At 35.4% G+C, this 27,157-nt stretch overlaps 1 protein-coding gene across 25 annotated transcripts in view; it reads left to right on the top strand.

The window, feature by feature from the left end:
• The window catches only part of BCLAF3 (BCLAF1 and THRAP3 family member 3), an 89,874-nt gene that overhangs the window by 50,615 nt on the left and 12,102 nt on the right, over positions 1 to 27,157 (top strand). For 15 of the 25 annotated variants that reach the window (XM_056793313.1, XM_007493457.3, XM_007493458.2 and 12 more), the window contains 3 exons: positions 592 to 706; positions 13,037 to 13,138; positions 25,690 to 25,845. In XM_056793313.1, coding sequence (XP_056649291.1) covers positions 592 to 706; positions 13,037 to 13,138; positions 25,690 to 25,845 — 373 coding nt within the window. Of the gene's footprint in view, positions 1 to 591; positions 707 to 13,036; positions 13,139 to 23,298; positions 23,379 to 25,689; positions 25,846 to 27,157 lie in introns of those variants that run through there. The other 10 variants (XM_056793317.1, XM_007493467.3, XM_056793320.1 and 7 more) reach the window with 4 other exon arrangements.

The raw sequence follows: 27,157 nt of genomic DNA, 5'->3' as shown, positions 1-27,157 counted from the left end.
AACTCATGTGCCTTTCTTAGATGCTATCATAGAGAGTTTATTTACTCTCATTTGACAAAAAATCCTAAAAACCTAGGGTGGGTAGATGGGACTACTAGTGGTTGAATTCCTACTAACTGAAGCAAATCTTGACAGGCTGACAGTGAGGAAAGATAAAACTAAAAAACTCAGCCATCTTACGATATTTAATATACTTGTGGACAACCCTTGGCAGATCCTGAGAGGGTTTCAGTCATTGTTTGATCAAGGTTCAAAATTGATGTCCATAAGTGTAATCTTGAGTCCTCACAAAAAGAGTTACATTTTTGTTCAGCATCTTAGAAGTCAGAGAAATTTTAGGAATGTTTTAGGAAGATTTTCATCAAAAATAGCCAAGATTAATAACTTGGTGTTTGATATTTTTTTAACTTCTAAAAAGTTAACTTTGCCCAGTATGGTTCATTGATTACATGTTTATTAAGCTCTTATGGTTATTTCAGAAAATTAAGGTATTCATTAAATTATGAACATCTCTAACATAGCCTACTTTTGAAGATGAGTAAAATTGTTTTGAAAAAGTTTTAACTTTTTTTCTTTCTTTCATTTGACCAGGAATGATCAGAGCTCCAATTTTTCAAAATTTCAGAATATTCATACAGGTGGATTTCAGAAACCTATAAGATTTATTAAACCATACTTCAGGAAATTTATTAGAAAACCTTATAAGGTAAGAAAACAAAAAGCAAAAAGGTTGTTTTTTTTTTAATCATGCAAAACTCACTTCCATATTGGTCATTGTTGTTGTAAGATCACACTCATATAAAGCCAAAACCCCCAAATAAAACCATCAATACACCGATGTGAAAGATTTTATGCTTTGATCCACATTTATCTAACTTCAATAATTTTTTTTTCTGGAGGTACATAGCATTCCCCATCACAAATCTTTCAGGATTGTCCCAGATTGCTGCATTGCTGAGAATAGCCAAGTTTTCACAGTTGATCATTACAGTACAATATTGTTGTTACTGGGTAAAATGTTCTTCCAGTTTTGCTTAATTTCACTCTGCATCAGTTCCTGAAGATCTTTCCAGCTCTTCCTGAAATCATCCTGCTTATCATTTCTTATAGCACAATAGTATTCTATCACCAACCTTTACCACAACTTTTTCAGCCATTCCCCAATTGATGGACATCCTCATAATTTTTGATTCTTTGCCACCACGAAAAGAGCTACTATAAATATTTTTGTATAAATGGGTCCTTTCCCTTTTTAAAAAAATCTTTTTGGGATACAGACTGAGTAGTAGCATTTCTGGATCAAAGGGTAATGCACAGTTTTATATACATTTGGGCGTAGTTCCAAATTGTCCCCTAGAATGGCTAGATCAGTTCACAGCTCCACCAACAATGCATTAATTTCCTAATTTTGCCACATCCTCTCCAACTTGTATCACTTTCCTTTATGGTCATATTGGCCAATCTGATGGTTGTGAGATGTTTTATTTTGCATTTATCTAATCAAGAGTGATTTGGAACATTTTTTTCTTGTGATTATTAATGGCTTTGATCTCTTTGTCTGAAAATTGCTTGTTCATATCCTTGGGTCATTTGTCAATTGGGGAATGGCGTATATTCTTACAAATTTGATTTTGCTCTATAGATTTGAGAAATAGACCTTTAACAGAGAAATTTGTTGTAAAAAAAATTTCCCACTTTGTTTCCCTTCTAATCCTGGTTACGTGATTACATTAGTTTTGTTTATAAAAAAGCTTTTTAATTTAATATAATCAAAATTATTCATTTTACATCTTTTAATACTCTATCTCTTATTTGGTCATAATTTCTTCCCTTCTCCAAAGATCTGCTGGGTAAACTATTGTCTGTTCCCCTAATTTAGTTATGATATCATTCTTTATATCTAAGTCATATATCCATTTTGACCTTATTTTTGTATGGGGCAGTGATGGCGAACCTTTTAGAGATGGAGTGCCAGGCCTTGCCCCACCCCCAAGACCAAGTGCTGTGCCCCCACACACATGCTGGATGTGCCCTGCCCCACCCTCACCCCCTTATCCCACACATGGGAGGGAGGAAGCACTCTCAATGGGCTTCTGGGCTGCTAGGTGGGTGAAGTGAGGAATGTCCTCAGTGAGTGTAGAGAGGGGTAGAGGAGTGGCCTGAGGGCTCTGCTGCCCTCCATCTCTGCAGCCTCTGAACCACCCACCTTACCCCATTGCCTGTTGGACAGAAGGGACAGAGGGGCAGGGATGTGAAAAAATGTCCTCGGGCACAGTGGAGAGGGAGAGGGGAGCATCTCCACCCAAGTCCCTCTGCCTTCCTAGTAATGAATGGGAAAGGAGAGTCTGATTGCCCATGGAGAGTGCTCTATGTGTGTTCTTTGACATTAATGCCATAGGGTCATACCATCACTGGTATAGCATGTGAGATATATTGGTCCAAACCTAGTTTCTTCCATGCTGTTTTCCAATTTTCCCAACAGTTTTTGTTAAAGAGTGAGTTCTTATTCCAAAAGCTGGGATCTTCCGGTTTATCAGACACCAAGTTGCTACGGTCACTTACCCCTGCATATTGTGTATCTAATCTATTCCATTGATACACCCTACTATTTCTTAGCCAATAGCAGACTGTTTTCATGATGACTGCTTTATAGTACAGTTTCAGATCTGATACTGCTAGGCCACTTAACTTCACTTTTTTATTTAATCAGTTCCCTTGATATTCTTTTCCAGATGAATTTTGTCCTTATTTTCTCTAGTTCTAGAAAAATAATTATTTGGTAATTTGATTTTGGTATGGCACTGAATAAGTAAATTAATTTAGGTAGAATTTTTACTTTTATTAGTCTGGACTACCCATGAGCAATTAATATTGTTTCTAGTTATTTAAGTTAGAGTTTGTGCAATGTATTCTGTAATTATATAATGTGATTCCTGGGTTTGTCTTGGCAAATAGATTTTCAGGTATTTTATATTGTCTAGAACTATTTTAAATGGAATTTCTCTTTCTATCGCATGCTGCTGAACTTTGTTAGTAATTTACAGAAGTGCTGATGATTTATGTGGTTTTATTTGGTATCCTGCAACTTTGCTAAAGTTATTTCCACTAACTTTTTAGTTGATTTTCTAGGATTCTCTAGGTATAACATCATATCATCTACAAAGAATGCTAGTTTAGTTTCCTCATTGCCTGCTTTAATTCCTTCAATTTCTTTTTCTTCTGTAGTTACTACAGCTAGCATTTCTAGTACAATATTAAATAATAGAGGTGATAATGGGCATCCTTGCTTCACTCCTGATCTTATTGGGATGGCATCTAACTTTCCCCATTACAGATGATACTTACTGAAGGTTTTAGGTAGATGCTACTTATTTTAAGGAATGAGCCATTTATACCTATGGATGTTTTTAATAGGAATTGATGGTATATTTTATTGAAGGCTTTTTCTGCATCTATTGAAATAATCATGTGATTTCAGTTAGTTTGGTTACTGATGTGGCCAATTATGCTGATAGTTTTCCTACTATTAAACCAACTCTGCATTGCTGCTATAAATTAGATCCTTCCTGGTCATAGTGAATGATCTTTGTGATATATTGCTGTAGACTCCTTGCTAGTATTTTTATTTAAAAATTTTGCATCTATCTATATTCATTAATGAAATTGGTCCATAATTTTCTTTCTCTGTTTTTGCTCTTCCTGGCTTAGGTAACATATGTGGGTCATAAAAAAAAATTTGATAGGGTTCCTTCTCTGCCTATTTTCCCAAATAGTTTACATAGTTTTGGTATTAATTGTTCTTTAAATGTTTAATAAAATTCACTCGTGAATCCATCTGGCCCTGGGAATTTTTTTCTTAGGGAGTTCATGGATGGTTTGTTCATTTTCTTTTTCTGAGATGAGATTATTTAACTATTCTATTTCTTCTTCCCTCTGAGCAACTTTTATTTTCATAAGTATTCATCTATTTCATTTAGATTCTCAGATTTACCATACCACTGCTGGGCTAATACCCCAAAGAGATCATAAGGAAAAAGACTTGCACAAAAATATTTATAGCCGCACTCTTTGTGGTAGCAAAAAATTGGAAAATGAGGGGATGCACTTCAATTGGGGAATGACTGAACAAGTTGTGGTATCTGTTGGTAATGGAATACTATTGTGCTCAAAGGAATAATGAACTAGAGGAATTCCATGTGAACTGGAATGACCTCCAGGAATTGATGCAGAGTGAAAGGAGCAGAACCAGGAGAACATTGTACACAGAGACTGATACACTGTGGTACAATCGAATGTAATGGACTTCTCTACTAGCAGCAATGCAATGATCCAGGACAATTCTGAGGGACCTATGAGAAAGAACACTATTCACATTCAGAGGAAGAACTGTGGGAGTAGAAACACAGAAGAAAAACAACTGCTTGATCACATGGGTTGATGGGATATGATTGGGGACGTAGACTCTAAATGATCCCCCTGGTGCAAATATCAATAATATGGAAATAGCTCTTGATCAGTGACATATGTAAAACCCAGTGGAATTGCGTGTCCGTTATGGGAAGGGGGGGAGGGGAGGGAAAGAACATGAATCTTGTAATCATGGAAAAATATTAATTAATTAAATGAAATTTTCCAAATTAAAAAAAAATTAAAAGATGCTGCCTGAAATGCAAAAAAAAAAAAAAAGATTGTCGGATTTATTGGCATAAAATTGGACCAAAAAATCCTAATGTTTGCTTTAATTTCCTCTTCATTGGTTTTTTTTATTGATTATTTGATTGTTTTTATTTTTTTAATCAATGCTTTATTTTATTTGTGTTTTTTTAACCATAAAACCATCTCCTAGTTATATTTATTGATTGAATGGTTCTTACTTTCAATTTTATTAATTTATCCTTAATTTTTAGGATTTCTTGGGGATTTTGAATTTGTTCTATTTCTAGGTTTTTTTTAGTTGCTTGTCCAATTCATTGATTTGCCTTTTCTCTATTGATGTAAGCCTTCAGAGATATAAATTTTCCCCTAAGTATACTACTTTAGCTGTTCCTAATGAATTTTACTTCATTGTCATTCTCATTAATGAAATTATTGTTTCTATTAAAATGTTTATTTTAAATATTTTTCTTTTCCTACTTCACACAATGTGTAAAGTCTTATTTGAGTTAGCAGACTTTTTTTAAACCCTTATTTTCTGTCATAGTAATACCTCAAACAAAAAGATAAGGGCTAGGAAAATGGGATTAAATGACTTGCCCAGGGTCACATGGCTAGGATGTGTCTGAAGCCAGATTTGAATCTTAAATCCTCCTGATTCCAGGGCTACCTCCCTCCCCATAGAGCCACCTAGCACCCTCTGGTTAACAAACATTATGAAAGTTGCTTCTGGTTTTTTCTCTTCGAGAGGTAGTAAATGTTAAAAAATTTTACATAGTACTAACTTATTTAAAAATTGAATCATTGTGGTTGGTGAATTTTACAAAGTAAAACTGCATTTTAAAAATTCCATCTCATAAGAAATAATGAAAAATGATTCAGCAAAACTAACCAACACTATTCCATACTCATAATTGTCCTGGCACTTCTTAACCTATCCTTTCAGTGAAGGATAGGAACTGTCTTTTCATTGTTGATTTGGGGCCAAGTTTTAACTTTTTTTCTATTAAACCCTTATTTTTCTGTTTTAGAATTGATACTAAGTATCAGATATGAAACAGAAAGGACTAGGTGATTGGGGCCCAGCTAGGAAGTATCTAAAGTCATATTTGAACCCAGGACCACCTGTCTCCAGACCTGATACTCTATCCATTTAGCCACCTAGGTCATGTGATTTTCCAACATTCAGTTTTGTTTTTATTGTACATCTTGTTTACCTAATTCATTTTGCTTCCCCTCAATTTACGTAAGTTCCTATACTTCTGTATTCATCATATTAATTTTTTATCATAGAAATTATTGCATTACATTTAAGTACCATTTTTTAAGCCATTCTCAAATCCATAGGCATCTGTCTTGATTCCAGTTTTTTGCTACTACAAGGAAAGTACTGGCATAAATATTCTAATGTATATGGAACCTAACTTTTTAATAATTAATTTTTTCCATGATTGCAAATTATTATTTACAATAATTTGACTAATTCACAGCCCCAGCAACAGTGTTGTATTGTTACTCTTTTTTATAAAAATAAAAAAATTAATTTATTATCAGTATTTATTTTTTTTTCTAATTGCCCCCTTCCTTACCTGTCCCCCTCCCCCAAATTAGCTATGCCCAATATAAGGGGGGGTGAGAAAAAAATATGTTTTGATCTGTGCTCAGAATCCACCACTTCTTTTTCTCTAGATGGATAGCATGTTTCATCATGAGTTCTTTAGAATTGGTTGGTCATTGTGTTGAAGACTTTCAGTGTGAAATATTAACAAATTCTACCCAAATTGTTTTCTAGTTTTTCCAGGGAGTCCCTTCTATATAATTTGGATATCAGACTTTTACTTGATGCAATGATTTTTCCCCCATTTAACATTATAATTCTAACTCCATAAATTTCATTTGTTCAAAAGCCTTCCAATCTTATGTCATCAAAAGTATCCATTTTATTTCTTGTGGTTCTCTTTTTTTTTTAAATTAATTTATTTAGTCAATTTAGAACAGTATTCCTTGTTTACAATAATCACATTCTTTCCCTCCCTCCCCTCCACCCACCCATCCCACAGCGGATGAACAATTTCATTGGGTATTACTTGTGTCCTTGATCAGAACCTATTTCCATGTTGTTGGTTGAATTAGGATGTTCATTTAGAGTCTACATCCCCAATCATATCCCCTTCAACCCATGTATTCAAGTAGTTGTTTTTCTCTGTGTTTCTACTCCCACAGTTTTTCCTCTGAATATGGATAGTGGTTTTTCTTGTAGATTCCTCCAAGTTGTTTAGGATCACTGCATTGACACTAAAGGAGAATATTTGATTGTACCACAGTGTATCAGTCTCTGTGTACAATGTTCTCCTGGTTCTGCTCCTCTCATTCTGCATCAATTCCTGGAGGTTGTTCCAGGTCCCATGGAATTCCTCCACTTTATTATTCCTTTGAGCACAATAGTATTCCATCACCAACATATACCACAATTTGTTCAGCCATTCCCCAATTGAAGGGCATCCCCTCATTTTCCAATTTTTGGCCACCACAAAGATTGCGGCTATGAATATTTTTGTACAAGTCTTTTTCCTTATTATCTCTTTGGGGTACAAACCCAGCAGTGCTATGGCTGGATCAAAGGGCAGACAGTCTTTTAGTGCCCTTTGGGCATAGTTCCAAATTGCCCTCCAGAATGGTTGGATCAATTCACAACTCCACCAGCAATGCATTAATGTCCCCCACTTTGCCACATCCCCTCCAGCATTCATTATTTTCTTTGCTGTCATGTTGACCAATCTGCTAGGTGTGAGGTGATACTTCAGAGTTGTTTTGATTTGCATCTCTCTGATTATAAGAGATGGAGAACACTTTTTCATGTGCTTATTAATAGTTTTGATTTCTTTGGCTGAGAACTGCCTGTTCATGTCCCTTGCCCATTTATCAATTGGAGAATGGCTTGATTTTCTGTACAATTCATTTAGCTCTTTATAAATTTGAGTCATTAGACCTTTGTCAGAAGTTTTTATGAAGATCATTTCCCAATTTGTTGCTTCCCTTCTGACTTTAGTTGCATTGGTTTTGTTTGTACAAAAACTTTTTAATTTGATGTAGTCAAAATTATTGATTTTATATTTTGTGACTCTAAGTTTTGCTTGATTTAAAATCTTTCCCCTCCCAAAGGTCTGATATGTATACTATTCTGTGTTCACTTAATTTACTTATAGTTTCCTTCTCTATGTTCAAGTCATTCACCCATTCTGAGTTTATTTTGGTGTAGGGTGTGAGGTGTTGATCCAAACCTAATCTCTCCCCACACTGTCTTCCAGTTTTCCCAGCAGTTTTTATCAAATAGTGGGTTTTTGTCCCAAAAGCCGGGGTCTTTGGGTTTGTCATAGACTGTCTTGCTGAGGTCATTTACCCCAAGTGTATTCCACTGATCCTCCTTTCTGTCTCTTAGCCAGTACCAAATTGTTTTGATGACCACTGCTTTGTAATATAGTTTGAGATCTGGGACTGCAAGTCCACCTTCCTTTGTTTTTTTTTTCATTATTTCTCTGGATATCCTTGATCCTTTATTCTTCCAAATGAACTTTGTTAATGGTTTTCCCTAATTCAGTAAAATAGATTGAACATTTGGATACCATTTTTTTCAGTGTATATATCAGTTATTGATTCAAACTATTCCACCCTAATCAGATCATTCTTTAGGAGATCTGATTTAGCTATTTCCTGATCAATAACAATAGAGATACTTGGAATAACAGAATCAGGTCTTGGAAACCCATATTCTCTACCCTACTCAGTGTAACAAGATTAGGAAGGGCTGCATCAAACTCAAGATTTAATTATTTGAGAAAATGGCCTACAACAGACATATACAAAAAAAAGGACAGACCTCTGGGTGGTCCTAAGTCAACCTTGAGCCGCCATTGGCACATGTGAGATGCAGGAAGCGAGGTAGAGAATAGCCTCTGGAGTTCTTGGGACTTCCTGTGAGGAGGGCTAGAGTTCAGTGTGATTCTGGAGCTTGAGGTTGGAGGAGCCCTGCAAACAAACTGCTTTCCTTCAGATTGGTCACATGAGTGATAAGGACTGACCCCTTTCTCTGCCTTGGCTCTGCGTTGGCTGAGCCTGAGCCAGAGTAATTCTGAGTTAAACTCCTTTCCTTCTCTCCCTCTCTCTCTCTCTCTCTCTCTCCCTCTAATATTTTCTTCCTCCTGTTGTAATTAAATCACCATAAAAATTTGGCAGCTGACTTGGATATTTTATTATTTGGGATTTCCCTAGGCGACCATTTAAATTTAGATTTTTTTTCAGTTTCAACTATAATTTTAACTGTTACACTTGTACGTTAAAAAGTTGTTTCAATGACTTCTTTTTTATAGTTTTCTTTTTTTTTTTTATTTTTCTTGGCTACACCATTGTCATTTCCTTTCTCTCCCCCACATTGCCAATGGAGGAAGAGGGGAGGGAGAAAACTTCAACAAAGCCTTCCTAATATGTAAACAAGGTCAAACAACATCTTGATAGTATTTGAAAATGTACCTTATTTTATATCCTGAGACCCTCACCTCTCTATCAAGAGATATGGGTAGTTTGTTCATCATTACTCCTCTACATCGTGGTTGGTCTTTGCATTGATCAAAGTTCTTGAGTCTTTTAAAATTGGTTTACTTTCTAATGCTATATAAAATTTTCTGCTCCCTCCACTCTATATCATTTCATAAAAGTCTTGTCAAATTTCTCTGAATCCTTTTTCATATATATATTTTAAAATAAAACCCTTACCTTCCATCTTGTAATCAATACTGTGTATTGGTTCCAAGGCAGAAGAATGGTAAGAGCTAGGCAATGGAGGTTAAGTGACTTGCCCAGCATCACACAGCTGGGAAGTAGCTGGGGCCAGATTTGAACCTAGGACCTCCTGTCTCTAGGCCTGGCTCTCAATCCACTAAGCTATCCAGCTGTCCCCCCTTTTTCATAATTTCTTACACCATTTGTTATTTTAAACTCGGCTAGTCTTTATTTTTCAAGTGTATTTAATTTAAACAGCAATATTAAACAGCATAAACAGTAATAATTCTTTTTTTCTATTCCATTCTGCTGTCCTATTTTATTTTAGTTTTAACCATTTGTGTTCTGATCATTAACAATGTAGTTCTTCTACACATCATATCTTTTTATTTCCATTCTCATTTAAAGTAAGGTGGCTAAAGAGAAGGAATATGATCAGTGCTAGTGATCTGCTTTTCTTGTTCAGACCTGTGATTACTTGTTCTTTCATGTTCTTTCTTTTAAAATTTCTCTTTATAATCCATCCCATGAATTTGAAGTTTTTTACTTGTAAATTATTTCCTCTCTAATACTCCGTCTGTTCTCTCCCTATCTGCCTTCTTCTCAGTTTATTGCTATACTAGACTATGTACGTATGCTTTTGTTTTCTCTTTTTCAGATGAAACTCAAATTCATATAATTCCTTCTCCTACACCTCCCACTTTTGTATATTCCTCTCAGAATCTGTCTCATTGTATGGCATAGTAAATGCCCTGGTTTTCATTTCTTCTTTGGTGATTCCTTTCATATCTTCATTTTCTTTGCTTTCAAGACCATCAAAACTTGTATCACCCCAATCCTTCTCTCTCATTTAATTTTCTAGGTAACTCTTGAAATCATTAGGATTTCAAAGAGCCACTTATCTTTTCTATCCCTGTTAGTATGTAATAAGCTACTTCATCATGTTTAGGCAGCCAGATGTTAGTGAGTCAGGAAGACCCAAGTTAAATCTGACCTCAGACACTAGGTGTTGTAACCCCAGGCAAGTCACTTAACCTGTGTGGCTTAAATTTCCTTAAGATCATAATAGTGCCAACCTCTCAGGGTTATTGTAAAGATTAAATGAGATAATATTTGTAAAATACTTATTAGCACAGTACCTAGCACACAGTACACATATTTGCTCTTTCTGTTTCCCCTTTATATTAATAGCTTCCAGGTCTTAGGTCATCCTGACTATTTCTTCTTGGTACTTGAAATGTTTCTTTTGACCTAGAAGCTTTGTTTTTTGACTCTTGTGATCTCCTGAAAAGAAATCCTAGAAATCTTGTCAATTCTTTACTTTGTCATTTGCTCTCTGATAATAAATCTAGGCAATTTTTATGATTTTTTTTCTTGAAATGTGACACATTTGTAATTCTTCTTCCTCCCTGAATTGGAGTTTAGGAAATGAGAATTATTTTCCGGGTGTGTGTTTTTTTGTTTTTGTTTTTGTTTTTGTTTTTTTACTTGACCTTTTATTTTAGAATTAGTACTGTGTATTGGTTCCAAGACAGAAAAGTGGTAAGGGCTAAACTTTGGAGGTTAAGTGACTTGCCCAGGGTCACATGGCTAGGAAGTGTCTCGAGGCCAGATTTCCAGGTCAGTTTTTCTTGGTAAATACCTTGTATTTTTTTAAACTCCAGATTTTATTATATTTCTTGTTCTCTCATAGAGCTATTGAGTTCTATTTAGTTTATTCTGGTTTTCAAGGAGTTGTATATTTGTGTAAGTTTTTCTATCTTCTATTTTAAATTGTTCTTTCTAGTTTTTTCTTATTGAACTCATTAAAAACTTTTTCAAGGGACAACTGGGTGACTCAATGGAATGAGAGCCAGGCCTAGAGATGGGAGGTCCTAGGTTCAAATCCAACCTCAGACCTTTCCTAGCTATGTGAACCTGGGCAAGTCACTTAACCTCCATTGCCTAACCCTTACCACTCTTCTTCCTTAGAACCAATACATGGTATTGATTCTAAGACGGAAGGTAAGGGTTTTAAAAAAACAAACACTTTTTTCATGTTTTCTAGGTAGTCATAAAATTGTTCTGGATTTTATTCTTTTGCTGGGATTTACCATCTTTAGGGGTAACTTTTTGCCATGTTCAAGCTTTCCCTGCTTGTATTCTCTTAGTTGTTTTAATCATAACCTATTTTAACCAAGCCTGGGTGCCTGTTGCTGACTTCAGTTTCCTTTAGTGTGTCTGTTTCCAGAATACAGGTAAACTTTGGTGTCTCTGGTCAGAACTCTGTATTTGAATATCCCTGATAAGGACCTTGCCATTGCATTCTATCTAGAGGCTTCTCCAATAAGGATGCTGGTTTATCATCTATTTTCTTTCTCTTTTCTTGTCCTTTTTTTCTTAGAGTATTACAGTAGATTTCTGATTATAGTACTTGCATTTGTGCTGGTTTTCCTGGTAGAGACCCTTCTTCCTTTGTCAACAACTTTTGGCTGTCCTTTATTGCAATCATGGGTTGACTGAAGAAATTTAGTTAAGCCTTTATTAAGATTTCTTGGGTTATTTAATTTGTTGGTCTTTCTAGGTTAGAGTTGTCAAACTATTACCTGTCCAAAACTCCCAATCAGGGCTGAATTAGATTAAAATGTAAAATGTTTAATAAAATAAAAATTCAGTACAACAATTAAATATTAATTTGTTGTTTGCTAAGTCATTATGTGGCCAGAAAGGAAGGGATGTTTTTATTTGGATTTGCAGTAACTGTAAATTTTTATATATTTATATTAATCAGAAACTTTTTCAAATTAATTTCAGCAGTCTATTTTGTGTTCTGCAAAAAAGACTAAATATAGGAACTGCTAGATGTGCTCCACTATTAATTCTTTGTTATTGGGCAATGAGTTCTTAATTTCTTTCAGAGTTCTTTTTATTTACAGCGTTGTTAATTTTTTACCCTCCAGCTCTGCCCACTTCCCTCTATATCAGTTCACATAAATCTATCCTGATTTCCCTAAAACAATCATTTTTAGAATTTCTTATTAAACAATAGGAATTCCTTATGTTCAGATGCCATAATTTGTTAGCCATTCCTCAAAGAATGCCCCCCTTAGTGTATACTATTTTATTAGTGTGCTATGAAAATAACTTTTGAATTTAAAAAAGTCACTATAAATTAATTATGAGGTGTTATTTTATGAGTGGACTAGATGGTCATAGAGGTTCCTTCTATTTCTCATATTACAGTACTCTCTTCTTACAGTCAAATTTGCAAAAGATTTGGGACATTTGACTGTATGAGTTATACTATCCTTTGTTCAAGAAAATCAAAACCTTATCTGGAGTTATTAGTCATAGAGTTTTGTTGCTGTTCTGGTTGTGTGATAATCAAATATTTTTCATTTTTGAAATATGCCAAATTTATTAGGTGATATATTACCATTTAAAGGGGAATCTAGTTCGTGATAGCCATGATGAGGGTGGGATATATTTGTGTGGATGCAAGCATACATATTTTTGTTGTTTTTGTTTCTAAGATGCTAAATATGCTATAATAGATAGTTTGAGGTCAAAATGAACTTAAAAAAAAAAAGCACAGTACAGTACCTATGCTTTTTTTGTTCCTATTCAGAATGCATATTATACCTCAAAAACAAAAGACATCATTAATGACAGACCATTTGGAATTAGAGACAATCTTCAAAACCCAGGAAACTTTAGAAGACCATTTAAGGTATTGCTTATAAGTTTATACTGAGTTTCAGTTTTCAGAAATTATTCTATTAGTAAAGTTTTCTGAATACATGTTTAATTTCCAGTGTTGATGTGTGACAAGTGCTTTGTTGTGATGTCCAGTCAAATGGAAATTTTATCTTTTAGGATCCTTGAACCTGTATTATTTATATTTAGTAAATTATCTTAAGATGACTTTGAAGTACAGATAAAAATTGCCAAATGCAACATGATCTTTTTCCCCCCACTTGAATTAGTTATTTAGTCAATTTAGAACATTATTCCTTGGTTACAATAATTACATTATTTCTCTCCCTCCCCTCTGCCCACCCTGCCCGCAACAAACACGCAATTTGATTGGGTATTACTTGTGTCCTTGATCAGAACCTATTTCTATGTTGTTGATGTTTGCACTAGGATATTCATTTAGAGTCTACCTCCCCAAGCATATCCCTTCGATCCATGTATTCAAGCAGTTGTTTTTCTTCAGTGTTTCTTCTCCCACAGTATTTCCTCTGAATGTGGATAGTGGTTTTTCTTGTAGATTCCTCCAAGTTGTTCAGGATCACTGCATTGCCACTAAAGGAGAAGTCCATTACATTCGATTGTACCACAGTGTGTCAGTCTCTGTGTACAATATTCTCCTGGTTTTGCTCCTTTCACTCTGCATCAATTCCTGGAGGTTGTTCCAGTTCCCATTGAATTCCTCCACTTTATTATTCCTTTGAGCACAATAGTATTCCATCACCAACATATACTACAATTTGTTCAGCCATTTCCCAATTGAAGGGCAGCCCCTCATTTTCCAATTTTTTGCCACCACAAAGAGCACAGCTCTGAATAGTTTTGTACATATTTTCCTTATTATCTCTTTGGGGTACCAACCCAGCAGTGCTATAGCTGGATCAAAGGGCAGACAGTCTTTTAGTGCCCTTTGGGCATAGTTCCAAATTGCCCTCCAGAATGGTTGGATCAGTTCACAGCTCCACCAGCAGTGCATTAATGTCCTGACTTTGCTACATCCTTTCCAGCATTCATTAATTTCCTTTGCTGTCATGTTAGCCATTCTGCTAGGTGTGAGGTGATACCCCAGAGTTGTTTTGATTTGCATTTCTCTGATTATAAGAGATTTAGAACACTTTTTCATGTGCTTAGTAATAGTTTTGATTTCTTTGGCTGAGAACTGCCTGTTCATGTCCCTTGCCCATTTATCAATTGGAGAATGGCTTGATTTTCTGTACAATTCATTTAGCTCTTTATAAATTTGAGTCATTAGACCTTTGTCAGAGGTTTTTGTAATGAAGATTGTTTCCCAATTTGTTGCTTCCCTTCTGATTTTAGATGCATTAGTTTTGTTTGTAGGAAACTTTTTTAATTTGAAGTAATCAAAATTATTGATTTTACATTTTGTGATTTTTTTCTAGCTCTTGCTTGGTTTTAAAGTCTTTCCTTTCCCAAAGATCTGATATGTATATTATTCTGTGTTCACCTAATTTGCTTATGGTTTCCTTCTTTATATTCAGGTCATTTACCCATTCTGAGTTTATCTTGGTGTAGAGTGTGAGGTATTGATCCAAACCTAATCTCTCCCACACTGTCTTCCAATTTTCCCAGCAGTTTTTATCAAATAGTGAGTTTTGGTCACCAAAACTGGGATCTTTGGGCTTTTCATAGACTGTCTTGCTGAGGTCATTTATCCCAAGTCTATTCCACTAATCCTCTTTTCTGTCTCTTAGCCAGTACCAAATTGTTTTGATGACCACTGTGTTATAGTATAGTTTGAGATCTCGGACTGCAAGTCCTCCTTCCTTTGCATTTTTTTTTCATGATTTCCCTGGATATCCTTTATCTTTTGTTCTTCCAAATGAACTTTGTTATGTTTTTTTTTTCTGATTCAGTAAAAAAAATTTTTGGTAGTTCAATGGGTATGGCACTAAATAAGTAGATTAATTTGGGTAGGATTGTCATTTTTAATATGTTAGCTCATCCCACCCACGAGCAATCAATGTTTTTCCAATTATTTAGATCAAGTTTTAATTGTGTGGAGAGTATTTTGTAGTTGTGTTCATATACTTCCTGTGTTTGTCTCGGGAGATAGATTCCTAAGTATTTTATATTGTCTAAGGTGATTTTGAATGGGATTTCTCTTTCTAATTCTTGCTGCTGAAATGAGTTGGAGATATATAGAAAAACTGATGACTTATGTGGGTTTATTTTGTATCCTGCAACTTTGCCTAAGTTGCTGATTATTTCTACTAGCTTTTTGGTTGATTCTCTAGAATTCTTTAAGTAAATCATCATATCATCCACAAAGAGTGACAACTTGGTCTCCTCATTGCCAATTTTAATACCTACAATTTGGCTCCATCCTCTTACGTTCACCCTCTGCATATCTGCCTTCCTCATGTGTGTTTCTTGTAGACAGCATATGGTAGGTTTGGGGATTCTAATCCACTCTGCTATTCGCTTGGGTTTTATGGGTGAGTTAATTCCATTCACATTCAGAGTTATGATTACTAGCTGTGTATTTCCCAGCATTTTGATTTCTACTCCTGGTCCTGCCTTTTCTTCTTTCATTATTTCCTTCTGTACCAATGTTTTTTAATAAATCCCCCTAGTTCCCACCCTTATTTTACTTCCCTTTCTACCTTCCTCATTTCTTATTCCCCCCCTTATTTTCTCTACAGTCTTTCTAAAACTACTCCCCAACCCTCTCCCTCCCTTGTACTGCTTCCCTCCCCACCAGTCCTTTTTTTACCCTTCTACTCCCCTATAGGGTGCCAAACTATTCTCTGCCACAATGGATTGGATTATTCTTCCCTCTTTGGGTCAATTTCAATGCAGGTAAGAGTTGAGTATTTCCTATCTCCAACGTCTTTACCCTTCCATTGTATTGATGTTCTTCCCCCCTCCCGCCATGAGCTTCTTTGTGACATATAAATTCACCCCCATTTGTTTCTTTTCCCATTTCTTTTAGTATTAACCTCTTTTTTTAACTCTAGTTGTATATATGTGTGTATGTATATATATACACACATGTATATGCATTTATGAATACATATATCTGTATTCCTATTTATGTCTTGTCATTTCATCCTATACAGTTTGTCACTATTCCCTCTAAGTGTAATTCTTCTAGCTACCCAGGTGATAATAACAATTGTTAAATTACCAATGACCTCTTTTCTTGTAGGGATACATAACATTTTAACTTATTGAGTATGAAAAAAAAAGGTTTTTTTTTGTTTTGTTTTGTTTTTCTTTTTTCCCTCTTTTTAAATTACCTTTTGATGAATCTCTCGAGTTCTGTGCTTGGGCATCAAATTTTCTGTTCAGGTCTGGTCTTTTCTTTACAAATTCTTGGAATTCTTCTATTTTGTTGAATGACCATACTTTCCCCTGTAAGAATATAGTCAGTTTTGCTGGGTAGTTGATTCTTGGTTGTAGACCTAGTTCCCTTGCTTTCCGGAATATCATATTCCATGCCTTTCGGTCCTTCAGTGTGGATGCAGCCAGATCCTGCATTATCCTCACTGTGTTTCCGTGGTATCTGAATAGTTTCTTCTTGGCAGCTTGTAATATCTTTTCTTTGGTCTGATAGTTTTTGAATTTGGCTATAACATTCCTGGGTGTTGTCTGTTGGGGATTAAATACAGGAGGTGATCTGTGGATTCTTTCAATCTCCATTTTCCCTTCTTGTTCTAGGATATCGGGACAGTTTTCCTGAATAATTTCCTGTATGTCCAGGCTTTTTCTTTTGTCATGGTCTTCTGGTAGACCAATGATTCTTAAATTGTCTCTCCCCGAACAATTTTCCAAATCCTCCATTTTGTGAATGAGATGCTTCATATTTTCCTCAATTTTTTCATTCTTTTCATTTTGTGTTATAGTGTCCTGCTGCCTTGTGAGGTCACTTAATTCTAGTTTTATTCTGGTTCTTAAAGACTGGATTTCATCCCTGGCTTTTTGGTCATCCTTCTCCTTTTGGTCTGATTTTCTTTGGAGGTCATCTTTCATCCTCTCTGCCTCATCTCTCATCTCCTTTGCCTTATCTTTCAGCTCCTTTGCCTCATTTTCAAGCTGGTTGATTTTGGCTTTCAAGACACTATTTTCTGTTTCCACTTGGCTTATCTTAGTTTTTAAGTTCTTTTCCCAATTGTCTTCAGCCTCTCTTAGTTGTGTTTTGAATTGCATTATGAGTTCTTCCAAAGCCTGTATCCAATTCACTGGGATTTCTCTTTTATTGCTTCCCTCCTCTGTTCCGTTTGCTCTTAGATCGTTGCCTATACAGAAGCTGTCATTTCTTTCTTCTTTTTCTGTTGTTTGCTCATATTTAACCCTTCTTTGCTCCCCGTATTTGTCTGTGCTCTTGATCCTCTCATTTTTTTTGGTTTTGGGGGTTTCTGTCAGTCTCCCTGCTTGGAGCTTTGTCAGGAGATCTCTAGATGCAGTCTGTGGGGGAGGGGGTGTTGGAGTTTGAGCTTCCCTGTCCTCTGGAGGCTTTTGATGGGATTAAGTTCAGCTGGGTTGGGCTGGGTGTGCTCTGAGGCCAAAACCTCCTGGAAGGCTGGAGCAATATGGAAGGTCTCTGCCGCTGTGACCAGGCTGCCCACTCTACACTCCTCTCCAGCTCCTTCCACACCACCTGTGTTCAACGCTTCTTGAGCCTGGCACAGCCCTGCTCGCAAGGTACACCCTTCAGACCAACAACTTTGCCCGTCTAGAGGTTCCCGCTGCCACTGGAGGATTAGCGCTCTAGGTGGGAAGGGGGGTTGCTGGGACCTTCCTTCTGCCTTCCCCTTAAGCCCCAGTGTTCTCGGATTCTGGCTTGGGGAGGAGGGGATTGTACCTTTTTGAATTGAGTCCAGCAGGAGGGTTCCTTGGCTCTGTCTTGTTGTTAGGTTCGATTTTCAGGAAGGGTATTCAGAGATCTGAACTTCTGCTGCTTCTGGGCCACAATCTTGACTCCGCCTTTGCAACATAATCTTCTGTACAGTATATGTTGAAAGATATTTTATTAGAATTATTTGAAAATGATCCATTTTTGCTTGGTAGCAGCTTGCCTTTAATCAAATTGTTTTAATTGATATTAAAGTTCTATATTTCTCAATGATTACTCTGGGTTCTCATGAACAAAACCTATAGGAGAGTACTAGTAATAGATGGTTTTTCCAGTCAATTCATATTTCAAGAATGAAACTGACTGAGTATAAAAGTCATCACCTGATGATTGGGCACCAATAATGAATTTTTTCAGCTATAGAAATTTATACATACCATTTCCAAATTATAAAGACTATTACAACCTGTTCTGTTGGTAGGAGTATCTACTGTACACTCTTGAATGCACAGTTCCTGAAATTTTTATATTTTTAATTAACCAGAACATTCCGTTCCCATATTTTATCATTTTTCTTTCCTTGCTTTTTGTGAGTTATGGTATTGTGTGTATCTTATCTCTGTCTTGATTAAGTTGCAATCCCGGGTTTTTCATAGTTGGAAGTGCAAAGACAGTTGGAACATTGGAAGGGGGCAGACAAGAATGGAAAGAAGCTGTCTGAAAGTCTTATGTTAGAACAGATCTGGCCGTCTGGATGATGTGAGTGATGATTTCTGTTAGCTGACAAGTACAGCACTAATGGGATTTGTAATCTCTGGTGATTCCTGTTGTTTGTACTTGTTCACAAGAATATGTACTTATTTCTTAGTCATTTACTGTTTTTTTAGGCCTACCCATGGCTCTTAATGATTTCTCATCCTCTCTGTATAGAGATTTTGAAAGATTTTTTCAAAAATTAAGAAAACATTTTCCTTATTTGAGCACTTGCTTAAAATTTCATAATATTCTATATAATGATTTAATATTGCATAGTTCTTCCATTGTAAAACAAAGTGGGGAGAATTCATAAAATAAAGGATTCCTTCCCGTATATTTCTGTCTAATCAGAAAGTTTGGAGCATATTATAAATTAATTACAATAGAAACTATAGCAAACCAAAAGCCTCCATTGTTACTCATATAGTTAGCCCTAACAAAATGGAAAGAATTTAATTTAAGCATATTTTGAAAACTCAAGTCCCTCAGATTACTTAGTGTTCATTCATGTTTGTAAAATAAAATGTCTTAATTTTTATAGTGGCATAGGTTTATCAGTTGTTTTAAAGGAAATTTGAAATTATGGCAAGAACTCATAAATTTGGCATTTGACAAGCACTAGTCTATAGATAGGTAAAACCTGATTAAATGATTATAGATTTGGCTGTTACTTACCCACTGCTACTACCCACAGAAACATTCCTTCATTAATTGAAGGCAGCATTATACAGTTTAGAGAACTTTGGATTTTGGATCTGAAATGAGCTTGTGTTCCAGCTGATATATAGCTATGTAACTACAAGTAAATTACTTAGCATCCTTGGGACTCAGCTTCCTCATCTGTAAAATGAGAAGCTCCAAAATCTCTATTTCTAGACACATAGTCCTCTAAAGCATTCCTTTTTTTCTTAGCCACTGTTTCCTTATCTTTTCAAATAGAGGAGAAAATTTTAAACTATTTACTTCATCAACAATATCGTGTAGAGAGTGATTGGTGAATATTAAAGTATTTCACTAATGTCAACTATTTCTGTGTGTGGTGCAAATTCAAAGCCCTTTTCTAAGTCCTCTGATGAGATGTTACAGTCTGACCCAGTGAGAAAGGAGCTATGGATAATTTTTACAGAGACACCCCTGGTGTTTTGCTGAAAGCCTCAGGAAAGCTGTTTATGCAAGCAGCAGGTGGAATATTTGGGAGTGAATTATGGCCCCTGGGGTTGTTTGGGTTTGTAGAGGAGCCCTAGAAATGTTTTGGGTAATGCTTTTACATAAACAATATTCTGTGGGAAAGAGATGCCTCCTAAATATGGTGTAATGCTTAGCAGTCTACGCTCTTAAAAAAATCTTTCTCATATCTATAATAAATGAAGTTTATGCAAAACCTCATTAGCAGTCCTCAAAGTTCTTCATCTTTTTGCAGTCTGTTGGAACGCCATTCTCCTGGTTGTTCTCCTACCTGACTCTTCCTCTCAGTCTCCTTTGCTGGATTTCCATCCAGGTCACACCTGCTAACCTTGGGTGATCTTTCTTGCTATATATATTCTGTTTCAATTGATGATCTCATCAGTTTGTATGGATTCAGTATCTTGGCTATGCTTCTGATTCTCAAATATCCTTATCCAGGCCTAACCTCTCTACTCACCTACAGTCTTGGCAACTTTGGCAACTCCAAACTTGGCAAAAAGATGCCCATTGGGCATCTAAAACTTAATATGTCTAATACTGAACTCATCCACTAAAAAAACCCTTTCCCCCATCCAGACTTTCTTATTACTGTCTTGGGTTAGGTTAGGATGTTTGGTCAGCCTGGCAAAATCAAAGGGATTTTCCTAAAGCACTGATCCAACTGTATCACCCCCCTACTCGGTAAACTCCAGTGGCTTCCTGGCACCCCAAAATCCCCTGTTTGGCATACAACCCTTCATACTAGGCACTCCTCTACCCTTTATATAGCTTACCATTACTTATATTAGTTCCACCATTTTATAGCTTATATCCCAACAAATATTTTATGATCAATTCACATTGACCTTGCTATTCCTCAAACAAGGCATCTGGGAAATTGTGCTTGCAGAACATTTTACTCTCCCTCCTTATCTCCAACTCCAGCTTTCCTTGATAAAATCCTGCCTTTTTTAGAAGGTCTTTGCCAATCTCTCTTAAATCTTGTGTCTTCTCTCTGCATCTTTTTTGAACATAGTTGCCTGTATATTGTTTCCCCCAATTAAACTATGAGCTCCTTGAAGTAAGGGACTGTTTTTTGCCTTTCTTTGTATACTTGTTCTGGCACAGAGTAGGTGTTTAATGTTTATTGACTGACTTGAATTCATAACTCTCCCAAACACCACTCTGACTATTATGAGGTATTGAAAGCTGAAGACCTTCTGATTTATTCTTTATAAATTATTCAAAAATTTTCTCCTTCCCTCCTCCTTCCATGATGCTATATGCCTAGTGTGTTCTGATTAGTCATTGCCTCAGCCTTTTCCTGGCCAACAGTCTATTTGAGAGTTTGCTCCTATGCATACACGATCTAATTTTATTTTATTTTAAACCCTTATCTTCCATCTTAGAATCCATATTGTGTATTGGTTCCAAGTCAGAAGACCCATTAGGGTTAGGTACTGGGAGTCAAATCTTGCCCAGGGTCACACAGCTAGGAAATGTGTGAGTCCGGATTTGAACCTAGGACTTCCCATCTCTAGTCTTGGCTCTCAATCCATTGAGCTACCCAGCCCCCTCACAATCTAATTTTATAATGGAAACTAACAAGAACAAAAGTCAATTTACAGAAATTCTCTTTTCAACAAGCTTTGGAATTCACATATTCTATAAAACAAGCTATAACTATATTTTTCTTCCTTTTAAAATTCTCTTTTGTTTTTTCCCAAAATACACAAAGAAGTACAAAAAGTTATTTCTGTTTCTTATTCTTTTTGTTTATGCCTTCATTCCTGTAATAGTTTTAAGGCAATGACAGAAAAGTAATTCACATTATAGGAAATAAGGTATGGCTGAGAGATGGAAGGTCCTGGGTTCAAATTTGACCTCAGATACTTTGCTTTGTGACCCCAAGCAAGTCACTTATTGCCCTAGTCCTTACCGCTCTTTGCCTTGGAATCAATACACAGTATTGAATCCAAGACAGAAGAGTTTTTAAAAAAGAAGCAGTGACAGCAACAAGTTAGCAGAAGTGCTGGGTGGTTTTTTATATAGGTAGTATTAGGGGAAAAAAGAATAATATTAACCATTATTATTTTGTGAGGGTTATGTGCCTTTGTAAGCATGCCTAGTCTTTAGATATTAAATTTTTTGGAAGGCATTTGAGAATTAAGTCCTAGTCCTCATTATTTTATAGTTACTTACTGTATTACCCTGAACAAGTAGCTTAATCTCTCAGTCTCAATTCTCTAATCTGAAACCTAGAAATAATACTTTAGTGGCTTTACCTCATATGAATATTGTAAGGCAGAAATGATAAACTTATGGTCCACAGTATTCCTTAGTTCTAATGCCTGAATCAGATTATAATATAATTCCTATCTGATTTTAATGTGTTGATACATTAATTAAAAAAAAAAGGAATGAGAACATGTAGTTTTCTAAGTCACTCATATATGCTGTAGAGAGCTTCACGTACAGTTTAATGACCTCCATTTCTATTTGTTTGACCTCACTATTTTAAGAATTACTTTGAAAAATCCTTTTATTGGATCACGCAGACAACTACTTTTTACCTTTTCATTCTGTATAATTCTTAATAAACATCTGTTAATTAACCTCTTTGTGAAAGGCATTATGTTAGGTGGAGGGAAATATAAAAATGAAGTACTCCCTGGCCTCAAAGAGAGCCTACACTCTATTAAATCCTTCAGACCATTATGTTGGAGGTCTTCCTCTTGTCCTTTGAATATCTTGGTGGATACTTCTTTGGCTATCCATCTAATGTTGTTCCTTACATAAAGAAGAGAAAGGAAGAGGGATTTTTGTTTAGTCCTTTTCACTTTTCAGAATTAAGCTCACCTTTGAAAGGTAAACACTTAAAAGTATATTTTTTATCACATTTTAAAAATTCATATTGGTAAGACATGCAGAATTATATTTTAAGCTCTTGTACCACTACTTGAAAATCAGTGAATAATCCTTTATTAAGAAAAGAGGGGGGGGGGGAGGGGGAAGTATTAGCAACTCCTGTGCAGTAATAAGTATTCTCTACTCTTAAGGAACATGCATTCTATTGGGAAAGGTACATATGCATACAGAGAATTTTTTAAAATACAAAAGAGTTAAAGTAAGGCTAATTGAGGTACAAAGGGCACTTAGCATTGGGGAGAATCATGAAAGACTTGGTATGAAAAATTGTGCTTTGAGATGCATCTTGAAATAATGAGTGGAAAAATCATTATTAAGATCTCACTGTATGAGATATGAATTCATGTCTTCTAGTAGCTCATATTCTAATAAGGGAAGAAGATTGAACATAAGGTTGTCTAGGAATTTTGCTTCAGAGAGAAAAGTCAGAGAGACGAAGGCACTTTTAATGATGATATCCTTTTCTGGAAAAGCCCAACAGGTGTATGAAGAGGGTTGGTAATACACATCAAGGCATGGCATGGAGATAGCTGGAGAACAGAATGATGGAAATGAGTATGGACAAAATAAAGGGTAAAAAGCTGAGGATTGTGAAAAAGAGATTACTGCACCAGAGAAATACTGGCAAGCAAATGCAAGAAATGGCATTGTGAAGGAACTGTCAATCAACCAGAAGGAAGAAAGATTCCAATAGAATCTGATGAGAAGGCAGTTGGGAAAACCAGCAGCTGAGGGGGAGATTTTTCTTCCTGCTGTCTGGGAGGAAAGATCAACTGAGAGACAGACTTGCTCTGGATTCCTGGCTACTCATTGACTCAATATTGAAAAGATTGGAGCTTAGCTCTGAAGTACCTTTTTGGTTTATCAGCAATATCCCCTCACAGACAAATAACTTTATTTCCCTGTATTGAACCCTATTGGAGATTAGGGAGACCTTAACTTCTCTCTTCCCTCTCCCTCCTCTCTTAATTCCCCTAAATTAAGAATAAAACCCCTTTTAGAAAAGTTACAGTGTGAGATTAGTCCTTTGAAACTTCTAATAACTTACCATATTGAGAAGCGCAGTTAAAATCAACTGAGAGAGGGACAGGAAGTGAAGTGGGGGGAAGGAGTGCAAACCTTTGCCTTTCCTCTAGCTTACTTCCTGGTGTTATCACTCCAACACCTCTCTGATACCATAAATATCCTAATAGGAACATCTATTACAGAATTCTGTCTTCAAAGATGACCTTCAAAGCAAAGAGGATGGCCATGGGAAGGCTTGGAAATGGGATAGGGAGGCTCCATAGTTGAGGAATAGACCAGACTGCTTCTGTACAAGGAAGTGAAATATAAAGCCAGAAAGATAATTTGGAGCCAAATTGTGAAGTACTTTAAAAGTGGAGAAAGTCCAATGGCATTACCTTGATTTACATTGGACATCCCTTTAGGCGAACTTGGGTGAAGGAAGAAATTGAGTTATGAATTAGGGAATTGAATAGCAATCCCATTTGTTCCTTGCCAAGTACTTTGGTAAATGCTGGGAATACAAATATAAAAGCAAAGGTAATCCCAAGTTTCAACTATCTTACATTCTAAAGGAGAATAAACTGCTTATGAGGGAATAATGACTAATGGAGGAAGTGTTTTGAAATGCTTGTCAGGGAAAGGCAATTTCCAAACACAACAACCAAGGCCCCAGGATGTAAATTACCTTCAAGACACATAGTCTTTGGTGAAGACTGTCTCCATTCACAATTTAAAAGGATCCTATTGTAGTTTCTTTAAGTGAATTAATCAAGTAGGTTCACTTTAGTGGGGAAAATGATATGTCTTCAAAGCATTGTTTCCCTCCCATAAATATTTTGTTTTATGTTGCTTTGTTTTGAGTGGTTTGGGAAGTATGATCGAGTATTTGATATATCTGAGATGGGCAGGAATGAAGAGGCATGGGGTAATAAGTAATTAGTAAGAATATAAGGTATTAGTAATAAAGTAATAGTAAGAAACTATTAATAGTTTTTTCCCCAAGAAACTGGAAGGTATTAAGCTTATAAAGTAGTTAAAATATAGCTTGGGGAAAGCTACAATCAACTGAATTCATAATGTCGCAGATTTTCAACCTCCTAACAGAGAGGTCATGGACTTAGGATACAGATTGAGACCTTTTTTTTTTTTTAAGGTAGACAATATGGGGATCACAGCTCAGGAAATGATTTGACTATACTATCTTTCTTAACAAAATATATTTTTTCATTATGAGTATTTTATTTGGAAAATTTAGGTATCAACAACTAGACATTTTTATAGGAAAGTCACTGTATTCTTAAACAAACAGTGGGTTTTCAGAGTCACTATTTTTAGAGATAAAAAGTTAAATGTGTATTTTTCAGCTTAACCAGGTGTAGCTATAATAGAGTTTTATAAAAATCATAGCTTTTGAGATAATAAGGCTCATATTCCAGTGGGTTATTTATATTTGTTAGGATTGAAATTTGGGTAGTCTCTCCACTGAAGTGTAATAATTTAATAATTTGCAGAGAACCTAGTAAGTTGTTTTAAACTAACTTTAATAAGCATCAACTCATTAGCTTAATTATGTTAATTCCTTTAATATCTGAAGTACCCAACATCAAAAATTATCCTATTCCTCAGTGCTCTGTAATCATTACTGTTTAGAAATAAAGTATGACTGTGCCAGGGCAGTGACTAAAAGTATTTTAAACCTGAAGTGAAAGTAATTGTTGAACATGAGAAAATAGATGTTACATATTTTTAAATATTGCATACTTCACATTTGATGTCTAGCCCATCATCATGTTAACACAATATAATTATGGGTCTAATAGTTTAAAATTGATTTCTTCTTTTTTTTTCCTTTACAGAGCAATTTGATAGATGGCAGATTCCAGCCCCATTATAAATCTGGCCTAGTACTGAAGGGTTTGTATGTTCAAGCTAAGTACCAGCGCTTACGTTTTACTGGTTCAAGGGGATTTACCACTAATAAATTCAGAGAAGAATTTCTAAAGAAAGAAAAGGTTAGTTGGATTAAAATCATATTTAAAAATTTTAAGTGATTCTAATCTCAAGTTATTAGACTTTAGGAGATTTTATTTGGTTTTGATTAAAGCTTTGGAATATAGCAACTTTTCTCATGGCACATTGTAAATGTGAAGGGTAATAAGAATAATAAGACTAAGCATAAAATATTTTTAGTTCCCACTCTTGTTACAAAATACAGAATAGCCTACTTTAGTTCTTCTGGTATCTATCTATTGGTGTCATTACAAATTAAATTGAACAAAATGGATAAATGGTAAATGGCATTAAAGATGTAGTTATATATAGTTATCTGATATTTGAAAAGTAATGTCTTTCCGTTTATAAAAATCTTTGTCTTATGTATCTTAATTCATAATCATAATATCACACTGTAAAGTCTTAGGTCTTTCTTTAACATTTTCTGTCATGCATTATATGTTACCTATCTTGTATAATATCCCTCCTACAAAGAAACAATATATAAAACTAGAGCTGTGTATGAAATACCCCTCTAAGTTTATATAAACAGTCCAAATCCCAGTCATGGGATTTAGAGCTAGAAGAGAACTTGTAGATCATTAAATACAACTTCCTTATTTTATAGAAGAGAAATCTTAGCCCTAAAGAGGTGATAAACTTTGCAGAAAGTCACATAGATAGTAAAGGAGCTGGAATTTAAATCCTGGTCTCCTGACTCCAAATACATTATTCTTGTCACTATATCTTGCTATCTTGTCATGGTGATGTAATTGTGTTGAGCTTGTTTGCAAATAGCAATATAACTTTTTTACCACTTAGAAATTATTCCTCAATATACTTAAAATGACAGGTATTTCAGAGTTGCCTTTTAACTAGCATGGTTTTTAGAATTAAAAGTAATAATACCTGCTTATCAAAAATACTTACATATAAAGGAGTCTTTGATTTCAGAGTATTCTCAGAGCATTAGGAATTCCTGGAAACCCAAACCAGCCACAGGTTTTCTTCATGCACCTAGGCCATATATAACCTGGTGGTATTTATGAGGAAAATGTGTAGAAAACTGCATTTCATACCCAGTAGGGACTGATTGATTTAATAATTCCAAATTGCACATTTAACACAATATATTAATGTTTTGAAAGTGCTATTGATTACTGTCTAGAAAAACAACTTTGAAAGACATTAGAACTGTTCATCAACACAAAATCAAAGCATATTTCTAGAGGATTCTTTTTTTTTTTTAACCCTTCCTCCCTCTTAGAATCAATACTGTGTATTGGTTCCAAGGCAGAAGGGAAGTAAGGGCTACTCAGTGGGGGTTAAGTG

This window comes from Monodelphis domestica, chromosome 4, assembly GCF_027887165.1.
Source record: "Monodelphis domestica isolate mMonDom1 chromosome 4, mMonDom1.pri, whole genome shotgun sequence".
Lineage (NCBI taxonomy): Eukaryota > Metazoa > Chordata > Mammalia > Didelphimorphia > Didelphidae > Monodelphis > Monodelphis domestica.
Note: the sequence above shows the minus strand (reverse complement) of the source record. Positions and strands in the feature narration are given on the sequence as shown.